The 13,884-nt window shown below is 42.9% G+C and overlaps 1 protein-coding gene across 1 annotated transcript in view; it reads right to left on the bottom strand.

The window, feature by feature from the left end:
- niban1a (niban apoptosis regulator 1a) overlaps nucleotides 1–13,884 on the bottom strand; it is a 27,994-nt gene extending 14,110 nt beyond the window's left edge. The window contains exon 1 of the mRNA XM_047374616.1: nucleotides 13,734–13,884. Coding sequence (XP_047230572.1) covers nucleotides 13,734–13,788 — 55 coding nt within the window. The 5' untranslated portion in view covers nucleotides 13,789–13,884. The remainder of the gene's footprint in view (nucleotides 1–13,733) is intronic.

Here is a 13,884-nt window from a genome sequence, read left to right as displayed (position 1 = left end):
CAGTTTGTAAATTTCCACTCAGTGAACTGAGGAAGCTTTCCTCCAGCCTGAGATCGTATCTGCAGAGTTTTCAGACACAACAAAGAACAAACACAGCAAACCAAACTAAAGACCAACGGCTCTGGGCTTTAACATCATTACGGCTGTGTGGTTGGAAACAGTTTTAAAACCTGAGGTGCAAAATTAAACCAGGCTTCCAGCCCATATTTAGGCTGACTCAGGATATTTAGGAAGTTGAATCTTCTCAGATGGTTCCTGTAAGCTTCTACAGAGCAGAATCATCAGTCTGGTGTTCAAGGAAAGTCTGGAAGGAGCAGAGAGACTCAGACTCAAGTCTTTGGAGCAGTCTGTAATCAGGCAGAAAACAAGCAGGTTTTTCAGCCACAGACTGCAGCTCTGATAGGACCGTGCACATTCTGCTGTTAAAAGGTGCGTTTGATTTATTAGCCGGGACATTAGCCAGGGCTGCGAGGGGTCCAGAATCTGTTCATGTTTACTGTAGCTTCCTAATAAAACCCATATGGACGTCTCTCAGACTGAGCTCTGCATGAAGTGACCTCAGGTCATTAAGCCTCTGTGTTTCTGCCAGACCGTCCAGAGCTTCATACAAGTTTTATAAAATTTGTCCTGAACTGAAAAATCTAACATTATTCTGAAAATGATCATTTTAGTATTTTCAAATTATGTCTTTGGACCAAATGTTTACGTTATTATGAACCATTGTTTCCATGGTGGGAGAAGTTTCCAGTCTGAGCGGGGTCAAACAGGTGGGGTCAAATGTTTGACCACTCCCCTGACTTAACCTTTGACTCCGCCCAACAAGCAGAAGCCTGTTCCTGACAGAGCTGGGCCAAAATGGCTTAATAATAAAATTATTTTGTTTTTTTTATATGTAATTTTAATGGAAAAAAGTATTTATATAATTTTATATCCATATAAGTTTTCTTGTTGATCTTAATAAGAAAAAAGTAGCCATTTGAATTATGTATCATTTTCAATTTGATTAATAATAATATTTTTGTAATAAATGGAGGTAATTTAAAACATTCTATTATCTGTAATTTATTGATAATAGATACCAGTTTATTTTATATATTCCAGAAATAAATATTTATTTTATTATTATTAGAAAAGCTTACTTTATAAATGCTGCTAGCAATAATTTCATTAGTAATATTTAATTATATTGATTTCATTTTCATCAATAATAAGAATATTAATAATAATTTGAGTCTCTGATCCAGCTGTTATTTTTATTTAGAACCGATTTTATTTCTCTCCACCTGAAGTCAACTTCTGGTTTCAGAGCAGACCAACTCCAGATAACAGGATGAGGAACATCAAACATTCAGACCTGACTCGGTCCAAAGTCATGTTCTGTTCTGCTGCAGCAGTTGGTCAGCATGGCAGCAAACTCACACAAATTCAGAGGAAATCCTCTCAGATTTCACTGTTAAAGCTAAACCTGGTCAAACTCTGCAGGTTCTGCTTCTAAAGGAGGACAAAAGTTGTCCCCCATTTTGTTCTTGTCTCTTCAGGTCTGCAAACATCTGCTCTGCAGATGGAGGAGGTGCTGAAGGCTTTAAAAACTGTTTACACTGCTTTAAAAGCCCAGTTTCCAGAAACACATCCTCAGCTTCACAGATGAACATGCCTGGGCCTGCAGATGTTACAGTTCATCATCTTCTCTGGTGTGAAGCCAGAGCTGATGTTGGGTTTCTGATGGAGTCATTTCTCCTGTGGGAAACAGCAGCGTCATTCCTCAGGACCGCGTTAAAACGGACTCCAGCTGGGTCCAGCACGCTGACGAGAACTCAAGGAGCTAAGCAGAGACGACTTTGGTTTATATTTGTGAAAAGTTTGCAGAAATATGATGAAGGATTATGAAAAGTAAAGATGTATGGGTCCCATCGGCTGTTTATGTAAAACCCCCAAAGTAAGGCTACAGTGGAATAAAATCTGCAGCAGGGAGACAGAATATAATCTGAAAGCGTCATTTTCTGTTGTTTTTCACTTTAGAGTAGAACCTCTAAACATGCTTTCAACAGTGATGTTCTGATTGTTTGAAATAATAAAACATACCTGCTTTTTAATAGTAATGATAAATCAGAAGAATATATTTAATGCCTGTCTGAAAATGATAGATTTGTTTTTTCCTAACAGCAGCTGCAGTTTGAATCTTTGCGGGCCTCCTTGTTTTCTTCCTTCAGTCCTCAACAATACAGATCGTTAAAGGTTCCTCCTGAATCTCTGCCGACTCCAACTAAGCAGAGTGGATATCTTGCTCCCACTTACGGGAAGCTAATTTCCAGTGGAGTCTCCCAGTGAGACTCCACTGCAGGTGGAAAACAAGCTTTGACCACCCAAACAGCAGCAGGACGGTTAGATTTTCAGAAGATATTTGCAGGACAAATTAAATGTTTTACAACCTACCTTTCTTTTCTACAGGATATCTCTTTTATTTTGAGGTAAAAACATGTTTGAATTTGTCTCAAAGGTGTTTTTTTATTAACAATTCATGAACTGGTCTGTGAAAAATGCCAAACTGTTTTATAGACATAACATTTTATAGAATGCTGTGTTTAACCCCCACCCTCTGTCAGCACACAGAGACCTGGACTCGCTCCCTGGCTGGAACAGGTCCTGCAGGGTGCATGAAGAACCAATGTTGTTGTGTATGCATGACTGGTGCATGCAGAACCAGTCATGCATGCACAACAAGACTGAAGATTCAAGAAGCATTATACAGGTCCTTCTCAAAATATTAGCATATTGTGATAAAGTTCATTATTTTCCATAATGTCATGATGAAAATTTAACATTCATATATTTTAGATTCATTGCACACTAACTGAAATATTTCAGGTCTTTTATTGTCTTAATACGGATGATTTTGGCATACAGCTCATGAAAACCCAAAATTCCTATCTCACAAAATTAGCATATCATCAAAAGGGTCTCTAAACGAGCTATGAACCTAATCATCTGAATCAACGAGTTAACTCTAAACACCTGCAAAAGATTCCTGAGGCCTTTAAAACTCCCAGCCTGGTTCATCACTCAAAACCCCAATCATGGGTAAGACTGCCGACCTGACTGCTGTCCAGAAGGCCACTATTGACACCCTCAAGCAAGAGGGTAAGACACAGAAAGACATTTCTGAACGAATAGGCTGTTCCCAGAGTGCTGTATCAAGGCACCTCAGTGGGAAGTCTGTGGGAAGGAAAGAAGGGAAGAAGCAGCACTGGACTGTTGCTCAGTGGTCCAAAGTACTTTTTTCAGATGAAAGCAAATTCTGCATGTCATTCGGAAATCAAGGTGCCAGAGTCTGGAGGAAGACTGGGGAGAAGGAAATGCCAAAATGCCAGAAGTCCAGTATCAAGTACCCACAGTCAGTGATGGTCTGGGGTGCCGTGTCAGCTGCTGGTGTTGGTCCACTGTGTTTTATCAAGGGCAGGGTCAATGCAGCTAGCTATCAGGAGATTTTGGAGCACTTCATGCTTCCATCTGCTGAAAAGCTTTATGGAGATGAAGATTTCATTTTTCAGCACGACCTGGCACCTGCTCACAGTGCCAAAACCACTGGTAAATGGTTTACTGACCATGGTATCACTGTGCTCAATTGGCCTGCCAACTCTCCTGACCTGAACCCCATAGAGAATCTGTGAGATATTGTGAAGAGAACGTTGAGAGACTCAAGACCCAACACTCTGGATGAGCTAAAGGCCGCTATCGAAGCATCCTGGGCCTCCATAAGACCTCAGCAGTGCCACAGGCTGATTGCCTCCATGCCACGCCGCATTGAAGCAGTCATTTCTGCCAAAGGATTCCCGACCAAGTATTGAGTGCATAACTGTACATGATTATTTGAAGGTTGACGTTTTTTGTATTAAAAACACTTTTCTTTTATTGGTCGGATGAAATATGCTAATTTTGTGAGATATGAATTTTGGGTTTTCATGAGCTGTATGCCACAATCATCCGTATTAAGACAATAAAAGACCTGAAATATTTCAGTTAGTGTGCAATGAATCTAAAATATATGAATGTTAAATTTTCATCATGACATTATGGAAAATAATGAACTTTATCACAATATGCTAATATTTTGAGAAGGACCTGTAGTTAAGTTGAAAGAGGGGATGAAATCATTTTAATAGTGTCTCTCAAAACAGACAGAATGAGGCTGAATGTTGGACTTTTGCGGAATAATTGGGAACTTTGGACTAAGTCCTGTATGGAAGCAGGTTTTCTGTTCTGTTTAGTCATGTTTAGTTCAAGCTCCTCAGGTAAAAGCAGCCTCTTTAGTCCAAAGTTCAGAGAACATCGACAGAAAACATGTTCATTTCAACATGTTCAGTCAAAAAACTGCCAACACTCATCTGTCAGATATTAACGGGATTGAAAGACCTAAATGAACCTTCAGTTTTAGAACTTCCACCACATCAGGGTCTGAGAACTGACAGAACCTTTGGTCCAGTGGCACCGTGATACAGCAGACTCAGGAGGAGGCCTCGAAGTCACTGCACAAACTGTGGATCCACTCATCACGTTCCACATTGAACTCCACATGGAGTTTTCCTCGAATGCTAATACTGCAGCCTGTTAATGTTACTGCTGACCTACTTCTGCACAACATCAAGGCAGAAAATCTGCTGCAGGTTTCATACCTGATGAGCTCTGCAGCTGCTGGGACGGGTCGAAGGAAAACGTATTTTATCTGTCAGCTGGTTCAGAGGCCAGCTGTTTTTCTCACACACACATACACACACACACACACACAGGAAGTGATCTCACCTGTTTACGGTTGGATGAGTTTAACTCAGTTCCTGCAGATCACAGGAGATTTGAATAGAGACGACGTGGTCCATGCAAACATCTGCAGCAGTAATTTGTTTATTGTGCTCTGTTTTAGGTCCGTTTGATCACTAAAACTCAGACGAGGAGAAAAACGTGGACAGGCGCTTTCAGAGGAAGTCTGAAGCTTTTCAAATGGTTTCTCCTTAAACTTGGAGATGTGTGGGCAAACCTTTTTCTGCAGATTAGTTTTATTCCTTTTGCATGTCTGTTTTATGAAATGCAGCCGACACACCAAGCTGAAATATGATGTTACTTTAAAACCAGAACAAGAAAAAGACTCCTTCAAACCATCCCAGCTGTTGCTGTTCACCTTAATCAGCAATGATTTGCCTGCCTGCTCCTCCTCTGGCTGTAAAACACACAAACAATTATATTCAAATGAGCTTCAGACGCAGAAATAAAATAAGCCAAGAGGCAAACAAAGGTTGTAAAAGCATCAGAGAAGCATTATGGATAAAAATCGACCACAGACAAAAGTCACCAGGAAAAATCCCTCGAAAGGAAAAATGTCACCGTTTGAAACTGGAATTACAGAAATAAAAAGCTGTTTTTTATTCTTGAATTAATTTGTTTCATTTTAGCTTTATAAAATTACACTTAGTGACATACAGTAAATTATCTACGTCACTGGGTTTGGATCAGTACATTCAGAGATGATTCTAAGAACTAGTTTAAGTGAAAATGAAAATCTGCTCCTCGTGGTTTGGTTCTGTGTCATCGGGCCTTTTATGCCAACTCCCGATTATTCGGTAGTTCAGAACCAAACTATAATCTGTTATTAGGATAATTAGGCAGAATGGTCGCCAACCAATCAGACGGTACGATGTTTTCATAATAAATCTTCTGTCCATGAGTGAGTCTGCAGAAGGTTTGGACATTTTGTCTGCAGATGTTAGAATCTGAACAACATCAAGCTTTCTCCTGCTTGTTGTCCTCACTAATCCAGCTTCCACCCACACCACCTCTGAGCTTCCATCCAGCATATTTAAGCTTTTTAGAAACTCCACAACCTTTTATATAAAAGCCTTTAAATTTGAACAAGAAAAACTTGTCAAAAGACTATTTAAAGTTCAGCGAAATGCTCAAGCCAACAACATGAGCCACTTAATTTCCCTGTAAAACCACCAGTTTAACATCTGGCATCGCGGCACGGCGCTGGAAGCATAACCTGCATGAAGTTGTTCAGATTATCGACTCAGAGACTGGAGGGAGAAGCCAGAGAGATGCTCTGCAAATAAAAACTATAACCTATCGGAGAACAAAAGCTCCATGTTTCTGTGTTTACTCGTCCTGGTCCATCTGATTTATCTCAGCACTCGGAGTCTCTGCTGCCTTGTGTCTCCTGTGGAAGACGTTCAGACAGGTTTCATCTGTGCCTCTGATCCCAGAATAACTCAGGATTATTTCCTTCAGGCCCCGTCAGCGATAAAAGCAGCGGCCTGCAGCAGAGGCCCTCCAAACTGACCTGAGGACAGATGTCTGCAGCTTAAAGGAAACATGACACCAAGCTGGGCCTGCTCCTGGCTTCCAGACCAAACACCAAGGGTTCTACAGAACCACTTAGGAGTTTCCATCCACTCATCCTGATTTGAACCATTCGTTTCCAGGGGAAACAAATATACTGCTGCAATGATTTTTGTAAAACAGGAACTTTCTGCACATGTTTGATCGTTTTGTGATTTTTCTCTGATCCATAAAGAGTCAAATATATACATACAACCCCTGAGATGTTTGGTCAAATCTCTCTTAGCAAGTTGCCCTTCGGCCGAGTCACTCTGCAGCGACCGCCAAGCTGCTGGCATCAGTCTGGTTGGGTACATCTCTGTTTCTGCTGGCTAGGAGCCATGTCTAAAGATGCTGCTCCTGCTTCACCAACAGCAGGGAGAGGTGAACCATCCATGTTCACATCCCCATCATGAGACAGCAGCTCAGTGGAAGGATTAATGTCTCATACAAAGAGCAGCATTTCAGAGCCTGTTGGACCAGAGCCCGTCCCATACTGAAGGCATGTTGGAATGTGGGTTTGTTAGTTTCACAGGAGAAGACCTGCTCTTCCACCCTCAACATGGATGACAGAAGGTCAAATGTTCTGCCTTTAAACTGAGATCCAGACCAGGATTTTTAAGGCGATCCAGTCGTAATGTTTAAGACTCAGGAGAACATGCAAGAAACATGCAAAAGAGGATGAAAATACATGAACTTGATAATAATGTGGAGTTTAAATAAAATGTAGAAAGTCAGTTTCGGCATCAGTTCTCTCCAGTTTCCGTTTTTAAAAAGGCATTTTTCTCTGTTCAAACTGGAAAACTGCTTTATGCAATAAAAATGTTTACATGCAAATAGGCAGGTGGATCCCAAACACAAATCCCTGGAAATCTCCCAAATATCACAGATTCTCTGAGACTGGGGTTCTGTTGGGAGTGTATGAGCTGTAATCATATTACAGAAGCTATGATAAAGCAGAACTTAATTTTCCTGGCAAAAGCTGATTAGAGTGAGGCTGAGGTTAAAACCGCCTAAAAAACGACTCTGACCTCAAAGATGGTATCACAGTCATGGAGAACCCATGAGAACATGGCTGGATTTGCCCAGATCACCATCATTATGCACCAAGAACTCACCACATAAGGTTCTGATGCATTTTTCCACATCCTTGTGTTGCTCTCCCCATGCAGACATTCCCACGATCCTACCACATCCGTCCACAGCTCCATCATGCCACCCTACCTGACATGAGCTAAGCTGCAGCTACACAGCTTTACTGTCATCACGGAGTTCTCCACCCAGGAGACCCATTTCCATCTAATTATTCACTACAGACATTTCAGAAGTGACCAAAATTCTCCAGAACCTTCAATGCACAGCAGGGAGCCCACTGCATGATTCAAATGTCCATCAAGACCAGAGAAAAAAAGTCACTGATACGAGGTCACAGTGAGGTCACAGGTCCCTGACTAACTGGTTAGAAAGGTGGAGCAAGAAGGTGCTGCCGTTTTTTCCAGGAAGCATAACATGCCAGCACATGTCAGGCATGTTTCCACACATGTGAACAGAGAGGAAGTGGAAAAGTTTCCACAGTGGGAACCAGTTTCCCCACAGAATCATTGGGTCATCAGTCCAGAAATCTACAAGAGACGGAGTGAGTCACTGCGAGGCAGGAAAACCTGGGACAGAGACGAAGACGGGTGGGGGGATCGGTTTGTGCGTGTGTGTGTGTTTCAGAAGAAGCCCGGCTTGTCAGTTCAGGATCATTTATGAATTTACGAAGACCAGGTGAAATAAACACGTGAATCATTACAAAGTGAAGGTCTACCAGCAGCAGCTTCCAGCACGGAGATAAAACCTGCTCCTTAAAGCTGGAAGAGCAAAGCATTCCTATAATTCCTCTGCAGACGGAGATTCCGTGTCGCTCTCTGGGTTGATGAGACGTTGTGAAATCAGCAGGAAGGCTGCCAACATCCAGAAAAGTGTTTTCTGTCGGAGGCTCAATATTTTCCATAACAAACCAAACTGTGACGGAAAAGCGGCTAAAGCCCAGAAGATTAATTGAACAGGAAAGGGACTTTGTTATCCATTCATCCATCCTTCCATCCATCCGTCTGTCCATCCATCGGTTACTAAGGTAGCCAATCCAGAAACCTCTCCTCCCAGTTCCTACACAGACTAAGAAATGGATTACAGTGTCTTCCAAAACTAAAATACAAAAATATGGAAAAATATGATCATTTGTTTTTGTTCTTTCTTCTTTTTTCATGTTCTTTAATAAACTGCTGAAAACTACACTGAAGAAATTTCTGCTGGAAAATTATTTTTATATTTGAAACTTGGCTGAAAGGACTGAGAACTCATTGTTCAGGTCGTTGTATTAAATACTCTTTTTAGGGAAACCAAACATCGATGGTGGAGTTCATCATTTCATTTTAATTTATTTCACTGAAACTTGTTCCGGCTCAGAATTAAATTAGAACCACGTCTGAAACTTGAATCTCTGCAGTCCTGATGTGATTTCAGACTCGGAGGCCGGTGCTAAGGGTCTGGACCAGCTTCAGAAAGGCGTCGCTGAGCTTTTCTTAAACAATCTAAACCCAAACCTGCCGAGAGCTGCAGAACCGGTCTGACGTACCGTTTAAAAGGCCCTGTCAACATTCTGCCCACATTCCTGCTGCTGATCCGCTCTATAACCTACAAACTGCCGCTGGATGCTGCCAACATTACTGACAGATGAACATTATGATGTTTCATTCAGACTCTGATGTAAATACTCGTGTCTCGGGCTCCCTTATCGGGTCATTTCTATGCAGCTCACTCTGCATCTAGACAACAGGTGCGTTCCCAGCCAAAAGTCCGGGCTGCAGCTTCCTCTCTTTGTGGAGAGCCGAGCCTTGATTTCCCACAGCTCCTCTCATTCCGTCTGGATTTCTAAGCAGTTGTGTAATGGCAGCTGGAGGCAGAGTGACCTGGTGCAAAGAGCAGCAGTAAAAACAGAGCAGGAATGCCAGGATGTGGCAAGCTGCTGCAGAGAGGCTGGACGATGAAATCCTTCTTGTTGTAAACCTTATTTGTTCATCTTCCCGGTTTAATCTGGTTTTCTGCATGTTCCAAACAAAACCAGGGGTGTCATTTGCTTTCAGTCTGAATAAAAACTGATCGCATGATTTTTTTTTTTTTACCTTGTCCTTTCTGGCAGAGAAGCACTCAGAATTGTTGTCTGAGTGCCAGGAGAAGCCCAACAGATTTACTTTCACAAGTGGAGTATTACAGCTAACGCTTTAAAGCTCTGCTTGATGTTTATAAAAAGAAACTTCATTAGAAACTGCTTTGGGATTATTTCAATTGTTACGGACACAGAGACAAATGGAAAGGAAAAAAAAGAAGCACGAAAGAGAGAAAGGAGGACAAAAAGGAAAAGGGGAGAGAAGGAGAATAGAATGGAGGAAAGAAGGATGAAGAGAATACAAGACAACACCCTGCTTGCTTCTACACCTGCAGAAATGTTCGTATTACCAGCCTTTTTACCGAAAGGTGCACGGTACTTATGAATGCAAGATGTATTTAGTTGTAAATGCGGCTCAATATAGAACAATTGTGCATCTTTTAACACCTGAATCTAAACACTTGTGGGTCTGAGTGTGAGTGCGCTTGTGTATACAAGGTTTCTCCATAAAAATATGCAATAGTGAGTGTGAGGAGCCACAGACCCGCCCCCTGGACCCGGGACAGATACAGAGGAGATCCAAGCCACAGACATCCAAAGGCCTCCCAGAGCACAGGAACCCCAGGAGAACCACCACTGGGACTACCGTAACCCCCCAGAGAGGAGCAGTGGAGAATTCCAGGGGAACCACCCAGCAGCCACAGTGCAGGAGCCTCAGGGACCCAGGTACCGATACCCCATAGTGACAACCAGCCCCCAGACCCAGGAGGTGGTCCCCTTCCCTCCGGGGGTCGAGACAAGCAGACCGCCCCAGCACCTGAACCAGGTCTGGGCTACCCCGGGCTCGTGCCTGAACCTGAGCGACCCCGGCCCGGACCCCAGTCCCCAACCACCCCTATCTTTATCCAGGGATGGGGCCATGTACAAAAGAGGGGCCTACATGGTCCAAACAAGCCTGCCAACCAGAGCCGCCACAGAATAAAATAGTCCCCACCCCCAATGAACCCGACATAAAGGATTTGTTAGTTTTTTAGTAAAAATAACTTAACGGCCTCATTTTTTATTAGCAAACAATTTTAATGGGGTCAAATATTTTAAACCGATTTGTTCAGAAAGTTAAGAGTTTAACTGCATTTAAAAAGAAAAAGAAAAGTTTTCCTTCTTTCCCTCCAGGTGGTTCCTTCAGCAATGAAGCACGACGCAGAGTTCTGGTAAAATGTGGTTTTCAGCACCCGGTCCAACCAGAACAGGACAAGACTGCAGACATGTTGTGGAAACTGGATCCCAACTGAAGGATTCCTGTAGGCTTTGTTTGAAACTCAGTATTGTCTTCCTGATTTAACATTCTACATCAAGATCCTGCATGTCCCACATCTCAGGAGCTCCATCGGATCTCAACCCCTGATCTCAGAAAGAAGGTTCATAAACAAATGTCTGGACTTATAGGAACCCTTAAATAAGACAAGTTAAAGATAAATCCAGCAAAAAGGAAAAGAAACTTTTCCATCTACAGCCCACAATAAAAAAATTACAATTACACAATCATGCATCCTAGGGCCTTAATCTGAAACAGAATCTGCAGAACTTTGGGTCCACATGTAGAGCAGCCAGGGTTTCTATCGACATGCTGCAGAACCTTTCTCAGATTTTATAAAAAATGGACCCTGTTCTGGTCCCCAACAGAGCTGGTCCGGTTTATACATGTAAAACACACTTCAGGTGGGACAGAACCCTGATCTGGATCATCCAGATCAGCCATAACACTGCAGTGGCTGGCAGAACTCTCCCTACCATCATGTTTATGTGTTGAACAACAATTCCTATTAAAACCCAAAACATATCAACACAACCATCTTTTCCACCCAGTCCGAATCTCCTGAGAAATGTTCTAGATGTTCCAGTGACCTCCATTAAAGCTGGACTGATGTCATCTCATTAATCTGAATGGATTACCTCACCCAGTCCAGCCCTGGAAACCACCTCAAACTCAGCCTGCCCCACCCTGTACAGTCACACTGCTGTATTATGACAGAACATTTTGGCCCAAAAAAATCGTACCCACACCGTCCCAATTCTGGATGCTTCACAGAAACCAGGCGAGGCAGGAAAACTGACCAGCCCAACCTGGAAGCGCAGACGGGTCCAGAAATGTGCAGACAAAGGCTCTGAGTGGGTGTTACAGATATGCACTGGGAACTGGAGCGGATTAAAAGGACCCACAGGGACCGCTCCAACCAGAACACATAATTCCTCCAACACAAACACTTAATGTTCTGGAGCACTTCAGGATCGAACTGCAACGCCTAATCAATCGCTTTATGTTTCCCATTTACACACTGTAACCATGGCAACAGCAGAGGCAAAGAAGTTGTGTCAGCATCAACAAAAAATGTTTTACAGAACACCGATACACGGGTCTCTAAGGGTTGAAACCAGAACTTTCTGCATGTCCATCATCTGTTTTAACCTCGTTTCTGTCATTTCTGCATTTGTGTTGGAAATAACACAGAGTAGTCAGTTGACCTTTAACCCTAGGGTTCACACACTAAGGTGCAAAACAGGCTAAAAGGCCTGATTCCAGACATGAAATACAGACCAGAAACCAAAGCAACAGAACAGAACTCAAATGATCCAAACATTTCCTTTGATTTTTTTATATCTGCTCTAATAAAACCACATCAGATGAAATTCATGTTCATGATGCAACCGTAGCAGCACAAGTCTCTAAAACAAGGACTTTATTTTATCGTTACACTATGTAACAATTTATAGAGCCAGCTTTATTGTCTTTCATTTTTTTTGTTTTCTTATTGTTGAATTTTAATCTCTACTTGGTGTTGAAATGTATTCCTCCTTGTATGATTTAAGACTGTCTACAGACTGGAGCAGTGAAATTTCACCATATTTGCACGACGACAGAAAAGGTCTCGGGATTCTAGCTTTAAATCCATCAACTCAGATTTGGTCATTTCAGAAATATTCTTCAAAAACGTAGAGAACCGTTGAAACCGAAGCATCCGGAGGTTCTGTGGATCTCAGATTGTTCATGAAGAGCTCTGCTCCGAATCTGAAGTAAATAAAAAAACAGATATAAAAGGAGACAATCTCAGATCCACAGTAACTACAGAATCGCCTTAAAAATGTCCTGAAAATCATTTTCCTGCTAATTTTAACCAATATTATCATAGCTGGTTTATTCATGCAGAGATGAAAGTCGGCTTGAGAAATATGTCCAATTAGATAACAAGCCCCGACTCTCAGGAGCTGAATTACATTGAACTCATCTTTTCTAAAGCAGCTATCATCCTTCCAGCTTCTGCTGCTCATCTGAACCGGGTCGTGATCTTTGGACCACCTCCCTGGGAAGGCAACCAGACCACTGCAAGGGAACCCTGGAGGTAGCAGGGATTCATCTAAATGTTGCAGGACAGTAACTCTCAAGGACTGGAGTTGGAAACCCCGAGGCAGAACCAGAACTCATAGGAGGAGATACAGAACCACCTCTTCCCACAAGAAGGATGTCTGTATTTCACTCCTAAACATATCTCTGATTATAAGTTCTGTTTCAAGTGGATCAAATTTCTCTGCAGCTAAACCAACAGAATGAACCACCTCTCATGCACAGAACTCTGGAAAAGATGGTTCTGGCCCGTCCATCTCCAACTCCTGTAGCACCTTTTAATAAGCAGACTGTCCCATCCTGCCCTGGTTAAGCCCAGAGTTTGGTCCAAACAATAGCACCTGTTGTTCTGGTAGGTGCACCTGCAGCTCATTTACAATCAGGACATGAATGCCTGTTGTTCTGGCTGCAGACACGCCCAGAACCACGCAGGTCTCCTCTCACTTTCCAGTTCTCCTGCAGGACTAGAGGCGCTTCAGAGACCTGATGGTCCCAGCAGAAAACCAGGAAGCCACACCAGATCCTCCCCGGGGCGCATCGCGCTCTGGAAGTTCCTCCGTGGAAAAACACGAAGCAACCAGCAAAACAGGTTTCAAAGTGGCCTGGTTCGGATCCAGATCTCTGGAGGACCCATTCAGCTCTGCTGATCCTCACAGAATCCAGGATGAATTAGAGTTTAAAGAGAAAACCAGCAGGACTTATTCTGATTACACTGATCCAAACAGACGGGAACTTTGTTCCAAAAAACATCCAGAGAAACGGTCCAGGCTTCCCGGAGTCCCCGCCGCGACCATCTGACCGGGTTCAGCCGGTTCTTACCTTGAATGTAGGCGGACTTGGTTTCATCTAGGAGACTGGACGTGGAGACCCCCATGGTGCTGCTCACGGCTGCGGATCCACAGGTAGACTTCAGTCCTCAGGTGCGAACTGGCTCCTCGGATCTGCTGAGAGGAGGAGGAGGCAGTAGGCA

Source organism: Girardinichthys multiradiatus, chromosome 9 (genome assembly GCF_021462225.1).
Source record: "Girardinichthys multiradiatus isolate DD_20200921_A chromosome 9, DD_fGirMul_XY1, whole genome shotgun sequence".
In the NCBI taxonomy this organism is placed as follows: domain Eukaryota; kingdom Metazoa; phylum Chordata; class Actinopteri; order Cyprinodontiformes; family Goodeidae; genus Girardinichthys; species Girardinichthys multiradiatus.
Note: the sequence above shows the minus strand (reverse complement) of the source record. Positions and strands in the feature narration are given on the sequence as shown.